Genomic DNA, 23,972 nt, shown 5'->3' with positions numbered 1-23,972 from the left:
TTGGTCGCTGGGTGGAGAGGGTGTCTGCTGCGTTTCTCTCCTACAGAGTTGCCCCTTCTCCCTTTGGAGTTGATCATTATCTGAAGGGAGATGGGTCAGAACTGGGTTAATACCTCGTTTCTCCTAAAACTGTCCATTGACTCTAGCGTCCATTGGTGGCTCTTGTCTGCAGCGGGTACTGCTGGGGCGTTTGCCTGGTGGTGATTTGGTGCTTTGGTGGTTTTATATCTCTTCTGCCTTTATGAATTGGACTTACTCTGTACAGACAGCTATCCTTCCTGCTCTAATTAATTATTGATTCAATTATATTTACATCAGGATTTTTTTTTTTTTTTTTTTTTTTTTTTTTTAATTTTGTGGCTTCTGGTCAACACTGCCATTTGTCCCGCTGCTCAGATGTTTCCAGTTTGGACCATCGAGAGCACCTTTGTGTTGACTCCTGTGTTTCGTTTTTACCTTGGCCCCACCTTTGTCAAGCCTGTCGTTAGTTTCTGGAATCACAAGATGTTCCAGACTCATCTTGTATCTTCCCTGCCCCAGCCTGGAATCCACCTATTCCGCAGGGAGCCCTGGTTCCTTGTGTTGGAGACTGATGTTGAGAACGACGCCCTAGGTGGTAGGAATGCACATTGCTGCTGCAGCGCTGTGTTCGCTGCTTTTAAAGGACCTAAAGTCTTAAACCTAAATGAAGGCTACAAGGTGAAACTATCCTTTGTTAATCTATTTTTTAAATACCTTCTAAGGGGCGCCTGAGTGGCACAGTCAGTTAAATGTCTGACGCTTGGTTTCAGCTCAGGTCATCATCTCAGGGTCGTGAGATCAAGCCCTGCATCAGGCTCTGCGCTCAGTGTGGAGTCTGCTAAAGTTTCTCACTCCCTCTCCCTCCCCCACCCCACCCCCATCTCTGTGTTTTTGCTCTCCCACTCTATCTCAAATAAATAAATCCTAAAAAAAAACCTTAAATTTTCTCCTGAGACTGGTGAGCACGACTTAGAACCAGGGAAGCAGGGCGGCGGGTGGGGGAAACCAGCAGTTAGGGAAGAAGAAAACAGAATGAGGAAGTTAGCTTCTAATGGGGTTACAGGACTGTCAGAAAAATAGCCTCATATGATGAAGGTCCCCTAATACTGCTCACATGCTTTTATTTTTCAGAAAACGCTATTTTGTCTCTGAGTACACCCCCATTGACAGCAATATTGCTTTCTCCGTAAATGCCAGTGACAAAGGTAGGCAGCTCTGTACTTACATGGATAGGATCGCGTGGGCTCGGGTGTTGGGGTCTCCTGGAAGCATTTATGCATCGGGTCTGGGCCAGGCCCTGTGCTTGTGTCAAGGACACGGCTGAGATCCCGACAGACCAGTCCTTGCCTCTGTGGCAGAAGCCGTCTGGTCGGGCTGGCAGACGGGAACCAGGTACCAAGTACCTACAGGAGGGTAATTAGGTACCAGGGCAAGAGCTGGAGGAGCTGGCGTAGCAGGCGGAGTGCAGGGGCAACCGCAGAGCTAGATGGGCCCCGCTGTGGACAGAGAGCTCAGAGCACTTACCCCTGTGTGGGGATGGCTGTCACCGTGGGCAGGCCAGGAGGGTGGCTTCCTACACGGGGAGGTGCTGAGGGTCGGGGTCGGGAGCAGCGCAGGATCTCCTGCCACCCCCCGGTGCAGGCTCAGTGCCTGTCCCCCTGTCGTTCCTACTCTCAGGAATCACTTGGCTCTTAACCTCCTGCCTCCCTTCCTGTCCACTCTTGCAGGGGAGGCGTCCTGCTGTGATGCGCTTGGGGCGGCATTCGAGGGCTGGCTGAGGCAGCTCTTCTCCCACTGGGGCTCCTTCTGCGTCCGCAACCCGGGCTGCATCGTCGTCTTCTCCCTGGCCTTCATCGCCGCCTGCTCGTCAGGCCTGGTGTTCTTCCGGGTCACGACCAACCCGGTGGATTTGTGGTCGGCCCCCGGCAGCCAGGCGCGCCTGGAGAAAGAGTATTTTGACACGCATTTTGGGCCCTTCTTCCGCACGGAGCAGCTCATCATCCAGGCTCCCCACACCCCGGTGCACACGTACCAGCCGTACCCCTCTGGCTCCGATGTGCCCTTCGGACCCCCGCTCGACAGAGGGATCTTGCACCAGGTAATGTGCTCTTAGCAGACATCAGTCCCGGGAGCCTGAGGTTGTGCTGACTGGCTTTTCCATGTGGACCGTGTCGGGGGGGTCCACCTGCTGTGGGGTTGGGGCTGAACATAGTGGGAGAGCTTGAAGACCCAACAGTAAGGAAGGAAAGGGGCTTTTCGTTTACTTCTCAAGAAAGCAAATGGTGGATGTTGAATTTAATGAGAGCTTGACTGTAGACAGCTTTTTTATTTCCTTCACGTAGCAGGGCTGGGTTCTTTCTTGAAATCAAGATGCAGAGTGTATTTATAATTCACCTTAGTAAATTTTTTCCTTGGTAAGTGAAAAGGAACGTGCCAGGATCCCAAGGAGTGAAGCCTCTTGTGCTGTGCCGGGAGCCCAGGGAGGAGCTATGCTGAGCCCCCCTGCAGGAAAGAAGTTATCCTTGCCTGAATGTGGGCCCCAGCCCGCATTTGGTAAGAGCTGCACTTGGAATAAGATCCGTCCTGCTCTCTCACAGACGCCTGCAAACCTTCCCACTTCCCCTGGTTGCACTTGCCTAGGAGAACTCCATCTATGAACAACTGGCATCCTGCAGATTTTTTTTTTAATGAACATTGCACAATCACGTGATCTTCCCTTTAAATATGGTTCTTGCCTACAGAAAGTGTGGTATCTGGAAAGAACATCAGAATGGTCTCAAGACTTTAACAGTCTTTTCTCTGCCCAGTGACTGTCTATTGCTTTTCCCCAGCTTGTTGCAAAAGATGTGCAGTGTGGTCGTTTACCTCCAGGAACGCAGTCTCTGTTAGAAAGTACGGGAATGTACATGAATGAAGGTGGCACAGAGCGAGGCAGTAGGGGCATTTTGTCGGTAGGGGGAGTGTGTCAGGAGGACAGGGTGCATTGTCCTCATCTTCCCTCTGTGGCCCTGTGGTTGACCTCTGCAGGGAGGGGGAAGGGGGGCTGTTTGTGTGTCCGGCACTGAGTTCTGTCTGGGTGATGGTGCCCCCTCCCGCCTCTCAGGACGCCTCTCAGCGGGGTTTCTCTCCCAGCTGGCCATCTCTAAGAGGGGGCCCCAGGTGCTGTCACATATGTTCCCACAGCATGTCTTAGTCCTCTCCCTTGCGTGAGGAAGCATTTTCCCCAAATGCTTTTTACCTTCTGACCTGTCAGGGCTTTAGTCACCATCTGAGAGAAATCTGATGTGTTTCTGGATTTGTTTTTAAAATCTTTCAGGTTCTCGACTTACAAACCGCCATTGAAAACATCACTGCCTTTTACAACAACGAGACCGTGACACTTCAGGACATCTGCGTAGCCCCACTCTCACCCTATAACAAGAACTGCACCATCATGAGTGTGTTGAATTACTTCCAGAACAGCCATTCCGTGCTGGACCACGAAGTAGGCGATGACTTCTTCGTGTACGCAGATTACCACACGCACTTGCTGTACTGCGTACGGTACGTGGTGGGAGATGGTCATTTCTTCATCCCCCTGACCTAGGGACACTTGCTTTTACTACACGCTGTTGTTGATGCCAGAGACCAGGCAGCAAGCACACAGCGTGGCCCTGCCCTGTGTAGCACATGCTCTAGTGGAGGGAGGCCAACACCGAATAAATAGACAGATGCTCTGATGCCGGGTAGAGATGAGAGCTTTGGAGAAATTAAGCCCGGCAAGGAGATGAGTGCAGTGGGGTGTGCTGCTTTAGATGGGTGGCCACTGGCTCACACGGAGAGGAGAGGAGAGGAGGGAGCCTGTGAATATCGGAGGGGAACGTGTTCCAGTGACACAGGCAGCAAGTACAAAGGTCCTGGGGTGGGAGTGTTCATGGCGTATAAGCAAGGAATGGCAGGTACTACTCAGCATTTAACTCATGCCTGGAATGATAAAGCCTAGTTGCATCTGCCACACCACCAGTGCTATCATGGTAACAGAGGCTTGTAGTGCTTTTTTTTGTCTTTCAGATAAGAATTTATACCATGATATCAAATTATTTTTAAAATGTCGGGGCATTTGGTGGCTCAGTTGGTTAAGCATCCAACTCTTGGTTTCAGCTGAGGCGTGGAGTCTGCTGGAGATTCTCTTCCTTTCCCTCCCCTTCCCCTCTGCCCCTCTCAGTGCATGTGTGTGCACACTGACTATTGCTCTCTCAGAATAAAATGAAATACAATGTGTGGTGTCCCCTTGAGAAGTGGGGGTAGGACTGGTGCACAGTTTAGAACGGAGGGCAGCGAAGCTGCTTCCCATTGGAGGCCTGTCCAGCTGGGCAGGCTGCACTTACCGTGTGCATTAGTCACAGTGCTTGGCGACCGGTGGGGTGATCTTCAGGCCTGTGCCTGTAGCAGGGAGAGCAGCCTGCCCTTGGAGGCCTGCTGTCCCTGAATGCCCTCACGTGGCCTCGAGACCATCGTTCAGCCAGCCAAACAACCACCCTGGCTGTTGGGTCACCTTGGGGACAGAGAAATTATTCCTTGTCACTTTTTTAAAAGATCTGTTTATTTTAGAGAGGGCAAGAGTGTGCATGAGAGTCGGGGGAGGTGCAGAAGGAGAGAGACATGGGGTGCGAACTCACGACCCTGAGACCATGACCTGAGCCGAAACCAAGAGTCGGATGCCCAACCGCCTGAGCCACCCCAGAGCCCCATTCCTTGTCATGTTCGAGTGTGCTGTCAGCTAACCACATCTCTGGAGCCAGCCACTCTTGACGTCGGGTCTGGCCTGGTGGCCTTAAGCTCTGTTCTGTTTTTATTACTGGGATGTGATTTTGAGGTAGTTAGGCTGTGGTTGCTCTATTTCAAGGAGGCCCCCTCTAAAAATCTGAGCTCTTTCCATAAAACACTGAGAGCATGCCCATGTAGACTAAGGCAGCATTCTCCACGGGATAGATGGAACAGGACAGCCATGGGTGATTTGAATATTAACAAAAATGAAATTAATATTCTTCAGTTTTTATATTTAAAGGAAAAAGCTATTTGCTTCCTGTCTTATAAAATGTAGGTCAACAAAATTGTGGCAGTTAGGAATGCAGGAGACTAGTGTTTTTTCCACGGCGGGAATGTAGTTCGGTCGGAGCAGAAACGGTGCTGTGGGCCACGTCACTCCCACCCGCGGATCTTTGCTCCTATGTGTCTCCAGCTCTCACCTCCCTCCCCAACTTTTCGTGGGCCTCCCCCCAGCCCCGAGGTCCTATGGAAATGGCCATCCCAGTGCACCCAGAACCGAGCACAGATCTCCTTCCCCCGCACACCGCATATCATGTGATGGCACCACATCGACCAGTTACTCCACCTTGAGGCTCTGTCTCGCATCCTTCCTCATCCTTACCTCCCTCGTGTAATTCTTATGGATTTTAACCTCTGGATGGGCTCTCAAATCCACGATGTGGCAGGGTCCCGTGTGTGGGGGCTGCTGGGACTTGGCAGGGGACTTCGTCCCTGTAGCCTGTTTGCCCCAAGCAGGTGGCCTGATCTCCAGCCTGAGCCCATCAGCCATGGGCTCTGAAGGGCCGAGCTTGGGATCATCTGTGAAGAGCTTTCTGAGTGCCCAGCAGAGGTCTGGCTCAGGATGCGTCCTGGAATGCTGGTCCCCACACTGGCTGTCTTCAGACCCTGACGGGGCTGCGGGGGGCTTTTCTGCTCCTTTCCTTTCCACTTCTAGACCCCCTTCCGTTGTACCCCCTGAGTTACCTTTCTAGAACAGCTCATGACATCCTTCTTCCCCGGGTCTGTCATTCCCCAGTGCCTGCAGTGTAATAGTCCAACCCATGCAGCAGGCCACTTAATCTTTTTTTTCCACTGTCCCTTGCCCTTTCTGGCCCTGGCCCTTCCCTCAGAAGTCCTCCCGTTTGTGGGCGCCCCACACTCTAGACAGGACTTGCGTGGCTTCAGACATGGCTGTCTTGTTGCTTTCTTCTCCTTCGTCCGTTCTCACTCTTCCCATGTGGTGGTAGTGGGAGCACCCTTAGCCCCCTCATCAGGGGAATCGTCCCTTGGCCTCAGAGACCCGCTTCTGTACAGGCCTCCTCTTTCTGGCGGCAGTCTTCCCCGTGTATTAGCTGCTCCCTGCTCCGTGTCCTGCACCGCGTGGGTCCTCCCATGTGCACCGCGCCGTACTGACTGCCTCATGCTGGGTTCGCCTGCCTCTCACTCACTGATTCTGAGCTCCCAGAGGCAAGTGCTGTGCCCCATTACCTAAGGAACCACAGGGCCCACATGGTACCTAGGATATCCTCGGTGTCTTCAAATGTTTGTTGTGTAAATGTTTAGGTTTCAGGTGCCTGGGTGGCTCAGTTGGTTAGGCAACTGCCTTCGGCTCAGGTCGTGATCCTGGTGTCCTGGGATCGAGTCCCTCGTCAGGCTCCTTGTCCTTGCTTGGTGGGGAATCTGCTTCTCTCTCTGACCTCCCCTTCTTGTGCTCGCTCTCCCTCTCTCTCTCATTCTCTCTCTCAGGTCAATAAGTAAAATCTTGAGAAAAAATAAATGTTTAGGTCTCTGTGATGTGTTGGGGCTTGTTCTAACTGGGAGGTGTTTTCTACACTTCTTTGCAGGGCTCCTGCCTCTCTGAATGATACCAGTTTGCTCCATGACCCTTGCCTGGGTACGTTTGGTGGGCCAGTGTTCCCGTGGCTTGTGTTAGGAGGCTATGATGGTAAGTAAGAGAAGCTTCTAGTTTTCCTACTGGGTAAAGTAGTCTTGGTTCTGTCACTAAGAATCAAGTGGTAATTACAAAGATGTCATGGAGTGAGCAGTCGTTCTAGTTCCCCATCTCTTAAATCCCAAGTGTAGGTTTGCTTTGGGCTTTGGCTTCAGGGTTTCTTCTGGGCGTAAAAGAAGTGAATGGTGTTCACCTTCTTAAGCCCACACTTTGGGAAGCTGTCACAAGCCAAGGACTTTCCCCCAGAATAGTGCAATTGTACACCTCCACACAATTCATTGTTTAGTTTCAAGGACTTCAAGGAACCCTTAGGGAGTCTGTGGACATCAGGTTAAGAATATCTGTGGGGACGCCTGGGTGGCTCAGTTGTTAAGTGCCTGCCTTCGACTGAGGTCATGATCCCAGGGTCCTGGGATTGAGCCCCACATCCTGCTCCCAGCTCAGTGGGGAGCCTGCTTCTCCCTCTCCCTCTGCCTGCCACTCACCCTGCATGTGCTCTCTTACTCTCTCTCAAATAAAATCTTTAAAAAAAGAAAATGAGAGAGAGATGATATGTGAGATACAGGGAAGAAGAAACAAAATTGTTCTGTGTTTTCTTCCCAAACCAGTTGGTTGGGAATTGAGACACTTCTCTAGAGGAAGGAGCAGTGGGTTTGCCCTTTGCTGGTTGGTTCCTATAGCACCTGGAACAGACTGTATCAGGTATGACGGGGTCATGATTCAGGTGACACCTTTGGCATCCGAAGCCGGATTATAGGCAGCTCAACAGGTTTTTCTGCAGTCCAAGGAAGAGGCCAATTAGATGTTGTTCTCCTCACCCTATAGGAGGGGAGAAGTCCTATCTATATTTAAATTTTACTCTTCCTCATAAAGGGGCACTTCTGATGGGTGGAGATGGTGTCACCCACTGGCAAGCCACAGCCATCAAAGTTAAATTTGATTTCTACCTTATTCCTTCCATCCACATAAACTCCAGATTTGTCAAAAACAGATGTATAAGAAATGAAGCTATTTAAGATCTAGAAGAAAGTATGGGAGGAATTTTTTTTAAATAATTTTAAAACAGGGAAGGCATTTCTACGTGAGACACAAAACCCAGAAGCCACAAAAGAAAACATTGATGAATTTGACTACGTAAGAATTTTAAATTCCTATGTGGAAAACAAGCATCATAAAGTTAAAAAACATTAAAAAGGGCAAGTAAACCAGAGGGGGAAGAAAAGCAGCACACATAATGGACAGTGTATCCTTAATATATATAGGTCTCTTATGGGAAAAAAAAAAAGGTCAGCAACCCAGGAGAAAAGTAGGCAAAGCTATATGAAATTTAGCAAAAGAACAAATATACAGGGCTGTTCATTATTTGGGGAAACCCTGTGTAGGACCCCATTGTTAGGGGAGTGGAAGTGGTTCCTAGAATGTAAACTCAAGGCAGGCAGGGATTTTCCTCTCTTCTGTTCACTGATACATATCCAGAGTACCTAAAATAATGCCTGGCATGAAGCAGAGTCTCAGTAGATGTCTTGTTAAATTAAAGAAATGAAAAAGAGGATAGCCTCTTTGAAGGGCAGTTTAGGCGAATTTATCAAAATAGCAGTTGCACATACTTTTTGATTCAGTGCTTATACTTGTAAGAATTGATTCTCCACCTATGTACTTTACACATGAAAAATATTTATCAGATTTTTCTTTGTAGTACTTTTGTTTATAATCCTAAAATTGCAGAAATGTCCATCAACTGGAGATTGGTTAAATTATGCTAGAAAATACAGTACAGCAGAAAAAAAGAAAGAGGCTCTTTATGTCCTAAAATGGAGTCCTTTCCAACATATAAATGAAAAAATGTAATGTGCAGAACAGTGTGTTGCCATTTGCGTCATTAAGAAGGAAAGGTTGGGATGCCCAGGTGGCTCAGTTGGTTGGGCGTCTACCTTTGGCTCAGGTCATGATCTCAGAATGGAGTCCCATACTGGGCTCCTTGCTCAGCAGGGAGCCTGCTTCTCCCTCTGCCCGCTGCTCCCCCTGCTTATGCACGCATGCTCGTTCACTCTCTCACAAATAAATGAATAAAATCTTTTAATATATATGTATATATATCTTATATATTAAAAGATTTTATTCATTTATATATACATACATATATATTAAACAAAGGAAAGGGCAAGAATATATGTTTGCTTGAGCATGCATGGAGTGTCTCTGGAAATATTTCAGATGGTGTGGAGGAGAACTAAGCATAGAATGAGGCCTGGGGAAGGAGAGACTGCACAGATCTTCTTTCTGCTTGAAATTTTTACCATGCACATGCTCTGTAGTTAAAACCAAAAAAAAAAAAAAAAGAATTTACTCATCCTGAATGAAACTGCCTATGTCAGATAGAGCATCCTTTTTATTCATTAACTGAGCTACATAGACACGATGTCCATAAACTGATTTTTGTTCTTAGAGCAGTCTATAGCCCCGTGAAAAATCAGTCACCTTACTGTCTCGTGATTTTTCCCTTGTGTTTGTCTAACTTTCTGCATGCTTCTCATCCTCTGGATGTCCCATTTTTTTTTCCATTCTAGATCAAAACTACAATAACGCTACAGCCCTTGTGATTACCTTTCCTGTCAATAATTACTACAATGATACAGAGAAGCTCCAGAGGGCCCAGGCCTGGGAGAAAGAGTGAGTTGCTCTTTGTTCTGGGGGAAGCTGGGCGTGAACAGAAGGCACTAAAACCTTGTTCAGCTAAATTAACCAATAGCAGATCTAAATCATTTTTTTCCCCCACTTGGTACTAATAATGCAAAGAAAAGAGTCTGTAAGGCAGTTCATCCACAAACATTGTGTGAGTAGATAGCCCTGCACAGGGACGCACAAGTCTCCAGACGTGCGGAAATGCTCTGTGCACCCACCTCTCCCAGCAGGCCACCAGGAGCAAGGTAGATGCACATTAATAAGGGACACGCATAGTAGGAAACCCTGCAGGGACTAAAGAGAGGGGAATGGATGGTCAGATGGCTCCAGATGTAGGACAGAAAAGCTGCCATCGACACGGCTAGGGAAGTTCGTGTACATGCTGTCCATCCCTAGAAAAAATCTTGGGCACGGGACCCGGGAGATGGTTAACTGTTTGTAAATCCTAGAGAGCAGGACAGAGGGCCAAAGAATACAGGACATTTTGACCCTTTATACCTTTCAGTGCTTTTTGTTTTGACAGCTTTGTTGGAATATAAATCCCATCCTGGACATTTCACCCAATTAAAGTGTGTGATCCAGTAGCTTGTAGAGTATTTGCGGCTATGCAGCTGTCACCACAGTGAATTTGAGATCTTTTTTGTTTTTTAATCTCAAAAAGATTAATCTCCTTTAGCTGTTACACCCCATACTCATCCTCCCACCTCCCAGCCCTGCGCAACCATTCATCTGCTTTCTGTCTCCGTGTGTTACCGTATTCTGGCCGTTGACATGAGTGAAAGCACGGACTTCCGTGTCTGGCTTCTTTCACTTTGCATGTTTCCAAGGCTCATCCAAGTTACGGTGTCTATCAGGGCCTCATTCCTTTTTATGGCTGCATAATGTTTCATCCTGTGGCTGTGCCACATTTTTATCCAGTCATCAGCTGATGCACATTTGAGTCCTTCTAGGCCTTTGGCCATCACGAATAATGCTTCTGTAGACATTCACATACAAGTTTTTGTGTAAATTTAAGTATGTTTTCATTTCTCTTGGCTATTTACCTAGGAGTAGGATTGCTAGGTCATACGTGACTCTCTGAAGAACTGCCAGGTTGTTTTCCATGATGGCTGCAGCATTGTACATTCCCACCAGCCTGTATGGGGGGTCTTAGTTCTCCATAACTTCATGAGCGCTTGTTATGTGACCTTTTGGCTCTGGCCATCCTAGTGCATGGGATGTGGTGTCTTATTATGGTTTTGATTTGCATTTCCCTGATGGCTGCTGATCTCTAGCATCTTTCCTTGGGCGTGCTGGCCATCCATATGCTCTTCCTATCCTTTGCCCATTTTTAACTGGATTATTTGTATTTTTACTATTAAATTATAAGAATTCTTATGTGTGCTACATGTCTGCTGTCAGCTACATGATTTCTGGGTATTCGCTCCCAGTTTCTTTGTTATGTTTGCTTTGTTTTTCTTGCTGCTGCCCGCTGAAGCACAAATTTGTAGTTTTAAAGTCCAATTTTTTAGTTTTTTCTTTTGTTGTTCAAACTTTTGGTGTCCTGTCTGTGAAACTATGGCCTGATCCAGGACGTGGCGATTTACGACTGTGTCATCTTTGGAGGGTTTCAGAGTTCCAGCTCTCAAGTTTAGGTCTTTGATCTACTTGAATTCATTATTTTCATGTTGTATGCTATCCAGATGACCCCAGGCCATTTGTTGAGAAGGGGACTCACTCTTTCATTGGACAGTCTTGCCACCTTGTCGAAAATTAGGTGACCACAGATACCTGGTTTCTTTCAAGACTCTTACTTGTGTTCTTTGATTTTGCCCATCCTTATGCTGGTACCACACTCTCTTGATTACGGTCATTTTGTAGAAAGTGTGAAATTGAGAAGTGTGTGTTCTCCTCCTTTGTTCTTCTTGAGAAAGAAGGGTTTGGCTCTTCTGGGTCCCTTTTGATTGCAAATGTGAATTTTAGAGTCAGCGTATCTTTCTATGAAGGAAGAGGTCAACTGGGATTCTGATAGGAATTGCATTGCATTTGTAGATCAACTTTTAAGTTTGCTCCATGAGCATATATCTTTGTTATGATATGCTTCAGTTAGAGATCCTTTTTAGTAAAAAAAAAGAAGATGAGACCATGAGCCAGGGTTTTTTTTAATGGAGTGCTTCATGAATTTGCATATCCTCTTAATGCAGGAGCCATTCTAATCTCCGTATCATTCCGATTTTAGTATATGTGCTGCTGAAGCCAGCACTGTGAGCCAACTTTTAAACTTGTCCTAAACTTGATCCAAGTGATAGAAACATGAGCGTGTCTGGAACTTTGTAATCTGGGGGTGTTGCCCTTCTGGTCTCCAGTATCAAGAATCCTCATGTAAGGTACGGGTTGAGTAAACATGGCTTTTATGTCCTAGAGGTTGGGAAGAAGTTTCTCCCTTAGCTTAAATTTCAACTGAAAATATAAAATGTGTTCTCTCCTTTAGGTTTATTAATTTTGTGAAAAACTACGAGAATCCAAATCTGACCATTTCTTTCACGACTGAGCGAAGTATTGAGGATGAACTGAATCGTGAGAGTAACGGTGATGTCTTTACTGTCCTGATCAGCTACGCCGTCATGTTTCTGTACATTTCCATAGCCTTGGGCCACATCAAAAGCTGGAGCAGGTTTCTAGTAAGTGGGGTGTGTGTAGTGTGTGTGTGTGTGTGTGTGTGTGTTTGAGAAAAATGACGATGCACAGCTTCATGTCCTATTTTTGCCTCTACTTTTTGGAGCGGGGGTGGGCAGAGGGAGAGAGAAAGAGAAGGCTCCACGCCCAGCCGGAGCCTGACATTGGATCTCAAGACCCTGAGACCATGATCTGAGCCAAAATCCAGAGTCAGATGTTTAACCATCTGAGCGACCCAGGCGCCCCTGTTTCTACTTAGTTAATCCTAAGTCATGTTCAAAATTGGTTTACATTCCCGTTTTCATTGTATATAGTATTTTCTGTTTCCTGCATATATTTTTTTCAGTTCCAAATTTTTGGTTTATTTTAAAACTTAAAATTTATTTCTCATAATCCAGTTTTTCCTAATTTGACTACACCATCACCTAAAAATTGAAGCCCGTAAAGCATGCTACTAAGGGAAGATCTAGAACATATTTCTTATCTTTTATCTTTTCTTATCTTTCTCTCGGAGAGCACCTTTAACTCCAAGAAAGAGGTAAAATGAGGTCCTTTTAGTCATAGGACAGACGATAGTCTGACTCTTTATCTTTGTTGCATGGTTCAGGTGGATTCTAAAATCTCCCTTGGCATCGCTGGGATCCTCATCGTGTTGAGCTCAGTGGCGTGCTCACTGGGCATCTTCAGCTACGTTGGGATCCCCCTCACCCTCATTGTGATCGAAGTCATCCCATTCCTGGTGCTGGCTGTCGGGGTGGACAACATCTTCATTCTGGTCCAGACCTACCAGGTGCGTTTTCATAGCCTGACAGAGCTTGCCATCAGACCAAATAGTGAGCTCCGTTAATGGTTGTCCCACTCCATGCCGAGTACTTGCTAGCATGGAAGTGGGGTAGCTGTGTTTCCTGTTCTCTGTGTTGCTGATTGGGGTCCATAACTTGCTCAGCCTTCTTCCTTGGTTGGAGGAATAAAGTGAGACTTGAATTTTAAAGATTTTTTTTTTTTTTAATTTGAGAGAGAGAGAGCAAGATCATAGGAGAGGAGCAGAGGGAGAGAGGCAGACCCAGGGCTATATCCCAGGACCCTGAGATCATGACCAGAGCTGAAACCAGGAATTGCATATTTAACTGACTGAGCAACCCAGGCGTCCTAAGAATTCAGTTTTAAATATGTGTGCAAGAAGGGCTTGCATGCTTGCGAAAAACATTTTGGATACAACTCTTACTTTTTTTTCTTTTTCTTTTTTTTTTTTTTAAGATTTTATTTATTTATTTGACAGACCACAAGTAGGCAGAGAGGCAGGCAGAGAGGGAGAGAGGAGGAAGCGGGCTCGCCGCTGAGCAGAGAGCCCAATATGGGGCTCGATCCCAGGACGCTGAGATCATGACCCAAGCTGAAGGCAGAGGCTTTAACCCAGTGAGCCCCCCAGGAACCCCTTGGATACAACTGTTACTAAAATGAGTCTCTAGTAGTGTAGAAGAATCAGAGACTTGTCAGAGGTGCCACTGAAGATAGGGCAGGATAGGACCTGCTGATGTAGAATATGGTCTCAATCATGATATTTTTCTTTCCTGGTCGCCTTACTTGGGGACTCAGTGGCATGTAAGATTGTCCCTTAATGGTCCAGCCACCTGCAGGCTGCATTCCGTGTGTCTTCCTGACAAGGTAATCCAGTCTTCCCTTGAGCTTTCCACCCCTTACCTAGCGCAGGGGTTTAGTGATACCCTGGATGGATTGTTGGGGCAAGTTGCAGGGCCCCCATCAAAGTTTATCTACAATAAGTAGAAGCTCCTAATCATTTGTCTTTACTGTTAACACAAAGCAACAAAGAAGCAAAGAGATGGCATTGTGATTTAGAAATGTTAATGGCCTGTGTATTGTGTTCTATTTTTTTTAAGCGAGATGAACGTCTTCAAGGAGAAACTCTGGATCAGCAGCTGGGCAGGGTCCTAGGAGAAGTGGCTCCTAGTATGTTCCTGTCCTCCTTTTCAGAGGCTGTAGCGTTTTTCTTAGGTAATTACTCTCTGAGTTCTACCAGTCCCACTGTTTTCTGAGCCTGGAGGTAGAAGGTGTTGGGTATCTGACTATGTCCCATCATGTTACTTCCTTATTTAAGCTTATTCTGTAATCAGAAAGTATCAGAGTGGACCACAGGGAAAATCAGTGGCAGTATCTTGGATATCATTTTGGAAGTGTCCTCTTTTCTTTTGGGGGGTTGGGGGGAGGGGCAGAGGGAGAGAGATTGAATCTTCAGGCTCCACACCCAGCGCAGAGCCCGATGCGGCACCTGATCTCATGACCCTGAGATCATGACCTGAGCAGAAATCAAGAGTCAGCTGCTTAACTAGCTAAGCCGCTCAGCACCCCTCCACTTTCTCATGTTGTTTCACGTTAGTGTTGATGTTGGGGTCCAGACGGACAGATAACCTTGAACTTCTCTGCTGCTTCCCCTTTTTGGCACCTGTGGCAAATGTGGATCTTTGATAATGACATTCCTGCGTCCCACAGGAGCCTGGCCAACACCACACTCACATTCCTCTTTGTCCGCACAAACCCTCAGGGAAGCAGCCTCGTTAATGAGCAGAGGTCCTTGGACCTCCCCTCGCTACAAGGAGCCAGAATGAGCTGGAACAGAAACCAGCGCTTTCTGTGTTTCTTTCCTGTGGAGAAATCACCATGCAGCCTTACTCACAGGGCTGTCTGCCCCCTTGTCTGCTGTGTGGGATGAGACAACCGAGTGCGTCTTCAGAGCAGGAAGCTAGGTTAGAAATGGGATCCGTGGGCCACAGATGGAAATGCCTCCATGAGCTGTTCACACGGGGCGACTGTAGGCTCATGAAGGCTGCGGTCTTTCAGAACAGACCCAGGATGCTGTCTTCATTTCCATAGAGCACTGTGCTTTCAAGCCTGTGGTCCTTACACTTCCTTTTGATGGGTACAAGTGCAGAGAAAGTTACTTTCTCTTGTTTTCTCATCAGAAAATGTGGTGATAATAGCAGCTGACACTGTGCTTCATGATTGGAGTGACTCTGGGGGAACTGTAGGAGCAGAAGGCACAGGTCTAGAAAGGACAGTTATGTGTTGCTGGCCCAGTGCTGCTAGGTCCAGTTTCTTTTTTTAAATGAAGCTGTGAATCTAGATTTTTGTGTTGGGTCTCATTGTTAAATATTGGCTTCTTTAAAAAAAAAGAAAAAAAAGAAATGTGTTTTCATCCTAAAATGAATTGATCTAATGTGGACCATACAGGATATAATCTGGCCTGTGGGCTGCTAGTTTGCAGTCTCTGGGTGTTAACCCAATACTTCTGACTGGGAGCGCCCTCATCTAACTGTGTCAGAAGTGGGAGACTAATACTGTTGATCTAATAGCCGAGAGAAAATATTTCTGTGGCACTCCTCTGGGGGGGTTGTGGGAAGCGTGGGTCTTCTCGTGGCTTCAGTCTGTTCTAGCTCCTTGCGTTCCTGTGTGCACGTGAGGGTGAGACCCGCAGGGAGTCCCCTGCTGTAAGTGGACGTGACGGGGCAGCTTCTCTCCCCCTGCAGGGGCGCTGTCAAAGATGCCAGCCGTTCACACTTTCTCCCTGTTCGCCGGGATGGCCGTCCTCATTGACTTCCTTCTTCAGATCACATGTTTTGTGAGTCTCTTGGGGTTAGACATCAAGCGTCAAGAGGTAAGTTGTTGTCAGGATGGCAGTCTGTTTACAGCCTAGAATCCAAGTGAAGCAGCCGGAGAGTGTGACCTTTGTCCTTCTTTGTCCTCTCAGAAACATCGTCTGGATGTCCTTTGCTGTGTCAGAGGCTCTGAAGATGGAACTAGTGTCCAGACCTCAGAAAGCTGCCTGTTTCGGTTCTTCAAAAACTCCTATTCTCCACTTCTGCTTAAGGATTGGATGCGACCTATTGTGGTATGAGTTTGTCTGTGGTTTTCCTCATTTTTATCCAAAAACAGTTTTATCACATGCCTTCTAAGAAAGGAGCTTGGGTGAAGCACCTGCATGGCTCATTTGGTTAAACGTTCAACTCTTGATTTCAGCTCAGGTCATGATCTCAGGGTCATGGGTTCGAGCCCTGTGTTGGGCTCTGTGCTCAGAGCGGATTCTGCTCGTCCTTCTCCCCCGCTCCTCCCCCCTGCTTGCACACATGCTTCTTTCTAAAGTAAATAAATAAAATCTTTAAAAAAGAAAGAAACCAGCGTGGGAAGGAAAATCTGACAGTTGTTAAGTATATATGCAAAATGCAAAAGCAAATATGTACAAGTACATAAAATATTTTTCTAGCTAGCTTTTAGTAGTCAGTATAAGCAAGTTTTTATTTTGAAGTAATTATAGATTCATAGAAAGTCAAGAAGATAGTACAGAAATGACCCAGGTACCCATCAACCCAGCTTCTCCCTGTGGTCTTACACAAATATAGTTCAGCGTCAAAACCAGGAAATTTGACATGGGCACGTGTGTGTGTCGAGTTCTGAGTCTCCTCATCCCATGCAGAGTGGCAGTGACCACCACTGCAGTTGATACACGGAACTGTCCTGCCACAACTCTCTCCTCACGCTGCCCCGTTACAGTGCCACAAGCCTCCCCCGCACACCACCCACCATCCCGAGTCCCCAGCAAGAGTGTGAGAGCTTTCTGAGGTGATCCACTGGAGATAGCCAGCAGTGATGACCGATCACTGCTCTAATAAAGGAACATGACTTCGTCTCCAATAATAGTAACACTTAACATTTAACAAACACTGAATATTGGGTACAATGCTGAATCTGGATTGTCCGCAGATTTTCTCATCTAACCCACAAAACCGTCTTATGTTATACATCTTTTATTTTTCGTGTGTTACTGATGAGGAAGTAGAAGCTGAGAGAGGTTAAGTGACTTCCCCAGGGTCACTCAAATCCTGGAGCCAGGATTTAAACCCAGGGAGTTTGACTAGATGCTGTCCTCTCAGCCAGGAACCCTGCTCTCTACCTTAACATGGCATGTAAACTTTTCGGTTGGGGACAGTCCCATGTTTCACGTGTGGAAGATCTTATTTATGTTCTTAAGCTGCCATGCACGAAGCAGTCCCTGCCTTACAGCTCACTTTTTATTCCAGATAGCGGTATTTGTGGGTGTCCTGTCCTTCAGTATTGCGGTGCTGAACAAAGTGGAAATTGGATTGGATCAGTCTCTCTCCATGCCCGATGTAAGCTGCTTTTCTCTTTTAGTTGTTTAGCCAAAGGTACAAATATATTTTCCAAAACTTGCATGCAGTTGTTCTGGGCGAATGCCTGCTTCTAAACGCCATGTGGCGGCTGGTTCCCCAGGTTACAAGAACTGCCGTGGAGCCCGCATGGGGCCCATCTTAGCACATGAAACTCTCGGGGTGAGGAGGGTACAGAGAAATAGAGCAGCGAGCCTCTCACCTTGTAAGGTGCCCTCCTGGCGGTGGGCCTGCCAGAGAAGCACCTTGGGTGCGGGGACGTGAGGAGCCGGGAGCTGGCTCGGGTGCAGGGGACGGTCTGCATCCGGGCTGGGGCTGTCTCGGTCAGCAGCATCCCAGTGCTGTCTCCATCCTTAGCCGTCCCCTCACCTGAGCTCGTCAGCACATTCCCACTGTGTCCCGTTCTGATCGCTCATGCAGGACTCCTACGTGCTGGATTACTTCAGGTCGCTCAGATACCTGCATGCGGGCCCACCTGTGTACTTCGTCCTGGAGGAAGGGCACGACTACAGCTCCCTGAAAGGGCAGAACATGGTGTGCGGGGGCATGGGCTGCAATAACGACTCCCTGGTGCAACAGATCTTCACCGCGGCTCAGCTGGACAACTAGTCAGTACCACCCGGCGTTCTGGTCCTGCCGCAGAAGCAGCCGGAAGGGGCCCCCGGCCGCCGGCCGCCTGGGCCTGACATGGCTCACTCAGGATAGATTTGTTTAGAAAATGTGTTGCTCAGAATCATGCTAACTCTAGCTTTACCTCAGCAAAAGCTTTAGAAGGACTAATTGAGCAGCTCCTATCTGGAAGGGTTTTCCGTTAAGTGGTGATGAAGTCTGTTCTTTGGGCAGCAGTGTAACATCTAAGAAAGCGAAGTTAGGTTTCGAGAAAAAGGACTGAATCTGAGACCTCCCCCCTGCGGAGCAAGTCAGTAACTTCTCCCTCCTTCTCACCAGTACCCGAATAGGCTTTGCCCCCTCGTCCTGGATCGATGATTATTTTGATTGGGTCAAGCCTCAGTCTTCTTGCTGTAGAGTCTACAACGGCACGGATCGCTTCTGCAATGCCTCAGGTACTTTCATCTCCTTTTCCAGATTTTTCTCTTTTCTCTGAAGACTTGTGGCATTATAATTTATAACTCCTTTGCATTTCACCTCAGTTTATACTGGCACCAGTCCCTTTTCCTTGGTTGCCATCTCTCTGCTCCGCCATGTTCTCTGAAGGGTGTCATGTTGTTCAGCCTCCCTCCGACCCCCACCACAGGGCTGCAGGCCAAACAGAGCCCCGGTCAGGGGACTCTGGTTTTCAGAGTCTTCCGGGTTCTCTTCTCCCGACACCACTAATAGCATCTCTTGGTTGGGATCTGGCTGCGTCTCGCGGAGTGCTTCCCATTGTTATCACCGTTGCCCTGCAGTTTTGTTAGGAGTGTTGAGGTTGTCCTCGAGTTTTCTTGGTAAAATCATGGAAGCCTTGGATTCTGATAATACCAATCAGAGTCATCCTCCAAACAGGCCACCTATTTCAGGGAAGAAAGTTTATACAGCCTGCCCCAGATGAAGATGGAATGTCAGACGGATTAGACCGTGAAAATCCCGTGTGTTGGAAGCTCTGGAGCTTCGGGGTCAGGAAAAGATCAAGAAAAATTCCCCTTAGATCCTTAAGTGTTTTCAGATAACATCTGGAACCTCGTTCTTCTCATCTGGGCCCCTCTGTATCTGTGCTAGTGGTTGACCCTGCCTGTGGCCGCTGCAGACCTCTAACCCCAGAGGGCAAACAGAGGCCTCAAGGGGAAGACTTCATGAGATTCCTGCCCATGTTCCTTTCTGATAACCCGAACCCCAAGTGCGGCAAAGGGTAAGTGCTGTGGAGCCGCTCAGAGACGTGCCCACTTCCGGTTATTTTGTGCGGGACAGCTAGCCGAGGGCTGGGGTCGGGGCAGCTGTATGGGGAGGGTCCCTCTCTTCCCCTCCCCACACGCCCCACCACCGGGTCTTCTGTGAGAGCAGAAAAACCTCATACACCCATAAGGAGAGCTTCTCAGCCTCTCCAGCTGATCTCATCCTGGCTTGAGCGTGTCTCCCTCCCTCTTGGCCTCTTGTCCTGGCTCTCCTGGCTGCGTGAATGGCTGCCGAGGGCTGTGCCAGCGTCTAGCAGGACAGTAGGGGAGCAGGGACGTGTGGCATTTCAGAATGTGTTCACATCCGTCCTGGGGTCAGGGACAGCTTCTCTGCTCGGTCACGCCATCCTGGACCAAGGCTCAGATTCCTGCAGCCTGGCCAATCTTGCCAGCCTGTCTGGCTCTGAGGTTCGGGGCTGTCGCACGCCCCCATCTAGGCGGGCAGCTGATTAGCTGTGTGGAGGCAGGGCATCTGGGCCCAGAAATAGGGAAGAAGGCTGGGAGTCGGGGGTGGGAGGATTCAGAACCTTTTGTAGGAGCAAGAAGAGTGTTCTCATGTATGTTAGGCAAACCCTGGACTTCCCTGTTTTTCCTAATACGTAATTCAACCAAACTCCTATCCGTCAGTCCTGTGTATCGTGGCTGTACTTGGAGACCTGTATTTGGTACAGAGGAAAGACTGTGCCTAAAGATAAAAGCGAATCTTGCAGCGTGGTCTGCTTGCCCACTGAACGCTTTGGCCTACATAAAACAAACCCGGGTACATCCAGCTTGTAGGAAAGCAATAGCCACCACTTACGGGGAGCCTCCTACGTGCCATCGTGCGCCAGGCCCCTCACCCACATCGCCGCCTTTACCACACAGCTTGTGAGGAGGTGCCAGAGGACAGATTCAGTCCCACCGCCCAGGGTTCCTTGGCTAATACGGGGCGGGGCCGAGACCCGCCTCACGGCCATGGACTCCGGGGCCCTTGTCCTTTCCCGCCCCGTTACACAGCACTGCCGAGCAAACACCGCAGCAGAACACAGATACCCAAACAAGAGCACCTCTGCACCAAAACAACCAAAAGTGAGAGAATAAGCTAAAACCTTCACCGTCCCTTGCACGGGGCCTTCCTCCCCTGTCCCTGAAATCTAGAGCTGGTCTGACCTCTGAGCCCAGGGTCAGGTGATTCCAGTTCACCTTGCATGCTCGCGGTCTGCAGGGACTTTCTGTGGCCTCCCTAACACCACTGAGTCTTCCCATAGGGGACATGCTGCTTACAGTTCAGCCGTTAACATCCTCGGCAATGACACAGCTGTCGGCGCCACATACTTCATGACCTACCACACTGTGCTTCAGACCTCTGCTGACTTTACTGATGCCATGAGAAAAGCCATCCTCATTGCCGGCAACATCACCAAAACCATGGGCCTCGAAGGAAGCGGTTACCGTGTGTTCCCGTACAGGTAGTTTGAATTTTATAAACGAGGTGTCTTGGGTTAGGGCCCACAGCCTGAGGGCTCTCCTGATGGGAAGCTGATCCTTGGCTTTCGTTCTGACACCTTCTCCATCGTGAGCAGAAGCAAAGAATATCAGGGGAAATAGCATCGGAGCAAGGAAGGCCAGGGTCTGCAGCACCCCCCAAGGTCTGAGTGCTGCACGCACAAAATCTGATCTGTGAGCTAGAGCTCACCATCCGAAGAAAGACACACTTCAAAGCAGCACCCTGGGTGGGAGGGTGCGGTACCGGGGGACCAGGCTTCACTGAGAGGGCAGAGCAGACGTTCCTGATCGGTAGCTGCTCGCCGCCCCTGACTTCCAGTTCCCTGGAACATGGGGTCTTTATGGAGGTTTTTCATTTTTGTTTGTTGGGGTTTTTCTCCTATAAAGTAGAAGAAACAGGTGGTTTTCCCCACCCCTGTGATCTTGCTCAGAGGGGTTCTGACCCATTCTTGACAGTAGGACAGCCTGTTTTTCTGCCGAAGAAGTTCTCAGAATGGATGTCCTAATTCCTGAGAAGAGCTGACTAACTTTGCCAAAAAAGCATTTTTCTCCTTAGGCCCCACACAGATCTCATTTGGTCTGAGGTAATTCTCAGGATAGATCAGGACTTGTGTTTTCAACATTCCATGAAATACTCTGTAAATGCCTATGAAGTGAAGAGGTTGAGCTTATGAACAAAAACTTTATATAAAATACACATTTTGGATCACTATTAGGCCCTTTTGTAGGTGTCAGTGGTCAGAGGTTCATTTGAATTACTATAGAGGAGTCTCACAAAAACAGGGAGTTTTTATGCAAGGGATGACTCAGAGTAGTTGGTTCTGCAGTAGTGGCAGGATGAAAAAAAGCTTCCAGAAGCAAGCATGAGCTATAACAGAACCTTCTGCTCTTTTCTCCAGTGTGTTCTATGTCTTCTACGAACAGTACCTGACCATTATCGATGACACGATCTTTAATCTCAGTGTGTCCCTGGGAGCCATCTTCTTGGTGACCCTGGTTCTCCTGGGCTGTGAACTGTGGTCTGCAGTGATCATGTGTGTCACCATCGCCATGATCTTGGTCAACATGTTTGGCGTCATGTGGCTCTGGGGCATCAGTCTGAATGCAGTTTCCTTGGTCAATTTGGTTATGGTGAGTCCTGGCCTGCTCAGTTGGCTCCTGCCTCCCGTGTCACTTCTGTGAACTGTTTCTTGGGGTGAAGGACCAAGGCCAGCTCTTGCTCATGGAAAGGTGGGATGAGTGCTAATGGAGTGGGGACCTGGATAATACAGAGAACAATGGAAGTGTGACTCCGTGGTGTCACGGGGGTATTTTGCCTGGAACTTCTGTCCCAAAGGGTCTGCAAAAACATGTAGCCCAATGAGAAGATGTTCACTTTTTAGAAAAAAATGCTCCTTCCCAGTGGAATTCACTACCAGTACCTTTCACTTCTCATGCAATTGCCAGGTGCTTTTTGATAGTCTTGAAGATAGGAGCATTTGAAAAACTACTAAAATAGCAGCGTGTCTGTACTTACAGTATGAACACTGTTTTCGGGAAAGCGGCAGGGAGGCCCAGCTAAAGCAAATCTGAGGGGTGCTGACTCTTGAGGGGTAGGGGTAACCTTATGAGGGTTCCACAAGTCCCCCTAAAACAAGCAGATCTGCTTTAGAGAAGTGGCGTCTGGGTGCTCAAGGGTCCCACGAGTTGCCCGGTGCACCTTCAGTGGGCGTGCACTGCTGGGGTGCTCGGTGTTACAAGGTAAAAGGGATGCTTAGGGTTCCTGGGCCACCTGTGGTGCCCGGCATACCAGATCCTGGGAGAGGAGTGCCTGCTGCTAGGATTTTCAGCCACAAGAGGGCAGTCGTAACGGGAGACTCTCTTTCAGAGCTGTGGCATTTCCGTGGAGTTCTGTAGCCACATCACAAGAGCGTTCACAGTGAGCACGAAGGGCAGCCGCGTGGAACGGGCCGAAGAGGCGCTCTCTCACATGGGCAGCTCCGTAAGTAGCCTGGCCAAAGATTTCTGCACGGGGTGCCCAGCTCGTCAACTTCTCAGAGACTAGAAAAGTCCATAGGGAAAAGAGAATTTGAGTTACTTAGCCACTCCCAAGAGTGACATGTCTTCAGGCATTTCATGAATAGCTAAATCCTGAAGTTCTTTAGAACCGTTCTCTTCAGTGAAACCTTTACAGACCATGAAGCAGGAAGAGAACGGAGAGGTTCTATTTGAGCACATGTGTTGGCACCCAGGGAGCTGGGGCCCTCAGAGCCAGGAGAATCTTCTTAGTTCAACTCCATAGCCTGCTTCTGCCTCTCAGCCAGTTTTTTGCTGCTCTAGAAAGTCCTTAATAGTTTTCATCTAAGTGTAAGGAAAGCTGTTTAAAGACAGAGTCCATTGTCCATGCAGAATACACAGCTTTTACCCTTCTATTTTTTTTTCCCCCCAGGTCTGTAAGCAGCAAATCAATTTTAGGTAGAATGTAGTCCTGCTTGTCAGTAACTAAAATCTGGGGTTCAACCCATTGCTTTCTTTGGGCCTTGCCCATCAAGAAATCGCTGTGAGGATGTGTTGAATTAGAGCAGGTTGGTAAGCGCTTTCCAATGCTGTCTCTTCTTTCAGGTGTTCAGTGGAATCACACTAACAAAATTTGGAGGGATTGTGGTGCTGGCGTTTGCCAAGTCTCAGATCTTCCAGATATTCTACTTCAGGATGTATCTGGCTATGGTCTTACTGGGAGCCACCCATGGCTTGATATTCCTCCCTGTCTTACTCAGCTACATAGGTAAGCATTCTTGTTCTGAGATAAGTGGATGGAGAAAGCATGTGACTAAGGGAAAAGAGATCTAGAAGCATTCTTAAATGGTACTTAAAAAAAAATTGTGAAAGGAAAAAAATCTGGACTAGGAATTTCATGGTGGTCCAAACAGCTTCATTAGTAAGCTGCTAATGCTTTTTCTGGAGGCTCCACTTGGCTGCTGCACAAGGCCCCGAAGTCAGATGGGGAAGGCGCTTGCATGGCCGCGGCCCTGGGGGCTCCCCGCTGCCCGAGAGGGGTGGCTGCCGGAGTGACTCGGCCGCCGGGCAAGTCCCAGCAGTGCCACAGAGCAACTCTCATTCCCTGACTCACGGGCCTTGCTGAGGACTTGTTTCAAGACTGCCCTTAAGATTTTTTTACTTCTCTGGCCATTTCAGCTTCCGTAAATGAGGTGGGGTTGGAAGGAGAATGCAGGACCAACTGGCTGTCTCAGAGCTTTGTAAGAAGCTGAGGCGTTTGCGGGGAGGGGGTATTAATCTCTGGGGGATAGGAAGTTTGTATTGTAA

General features: G+C 48.2%; 1 protein-coding gene and 1 non-coding gene across 2 annotated transcripts in view; one reads left to right on the top strand and one right to left on the bottom strand.

Annotated features, from left to right (window-relative positions):
- NPC1 (NPC intracellular cholesterol transporter 1) overlaps window positions 1-23,972 on the top strand; it is a 48,043-nt gene that overhangs the window by 23,213 nt on the left and 858 nt on the right. The window contains exons 7-24 of the mRNA XM_059408060.1: window positions 1,153-1,226; window positions 1,749-2,119; window positions 3,338-3,564; window positions 6,654-6,754; window positions 9,328-9,430; window positions 11,913-12,102; window positions 12,705-12,887; window positions 13,996-14,110; window positions 15,640-15,767; window positions 15,861-16,001; window positions 17,188-17,277; window positions 17,716-17,903; window positions 18,244-18,359; window positions 19,012-19,141; window positions 20,432-20,632; window positions 21,569-21,800; window positions 22,537-22,650; window positions 23,271-23,433. Of these exons, the coding sequence (XP_059264043.1) occupies window positions 1,153-1,226; window positions 1,749-2,119; window positions 3,338-3,564; window positions 6,654-6,754; window positions 9,328-9,430; window positions 11,913-12,102; window positions 12,705-12,887; window positions 13,996-14,110; window positions 15,640-15,767; window positions 15,861-16,001; window positions 17,188-17,277; window positions 17,716-17,903; window positions 18,244-18,359; window positions 19,012-19,141; window positions 20,432-20,632; window positions 21,569-21,800; window positions 22,537-22,650; window positions 23,271-23,433 (2,867 nt within the window). The remainder of the gene's footprint in view (window positions 1-1,152; window positions 1,227-1,748; window positions 2,120-3,337; window positions 3,565-6,653; window positions 6,755-9,327; window positions 9,431-11,912; window positions 12,103-12,704; window positions 12,888-13,995; window positions 14,111-15,639; window positions 15,768-15,860; window positions 16,002-17,187; window positions 17,278-17,715; window positions 17,904-18,243; window positions 18,360-19,011; window positions 19,142-20,431; window positions 20,633-21,568; window positions 21,801-22,536; window positions 22,651-23,270; window positions 23,434-23,972) is intronic.
- On the bottom strand, window positions 11,581-11,684 carry LOC132024041 (U6 spliceosomal RNA). Its single transcript, XR_009406156.1, has one exon. It is a non-coding gene; the product is annotated as a U6 spliceosomal RNA (small nuclear RNA).

The sequence above is a fragment of the Mustela nigripes genome, chromosome 8 (assembly GCF_022355385.1).
Source record: "Mustela nigripes isolate SB6536 chromosome 8, MUSNIG.SB6536, whole genome shotgun sequence".
Taxonomy (NCBI): Eukaryota; Metazoa; Chordata; class Mammalia; order Carnivora; family Mustelidae; genus Mustela; species Mustela nigripes.
Note: the sequence above shows the minus strand (reverse complement) of the source record. Positions and strands in the feature narration are given on the sequence as shown.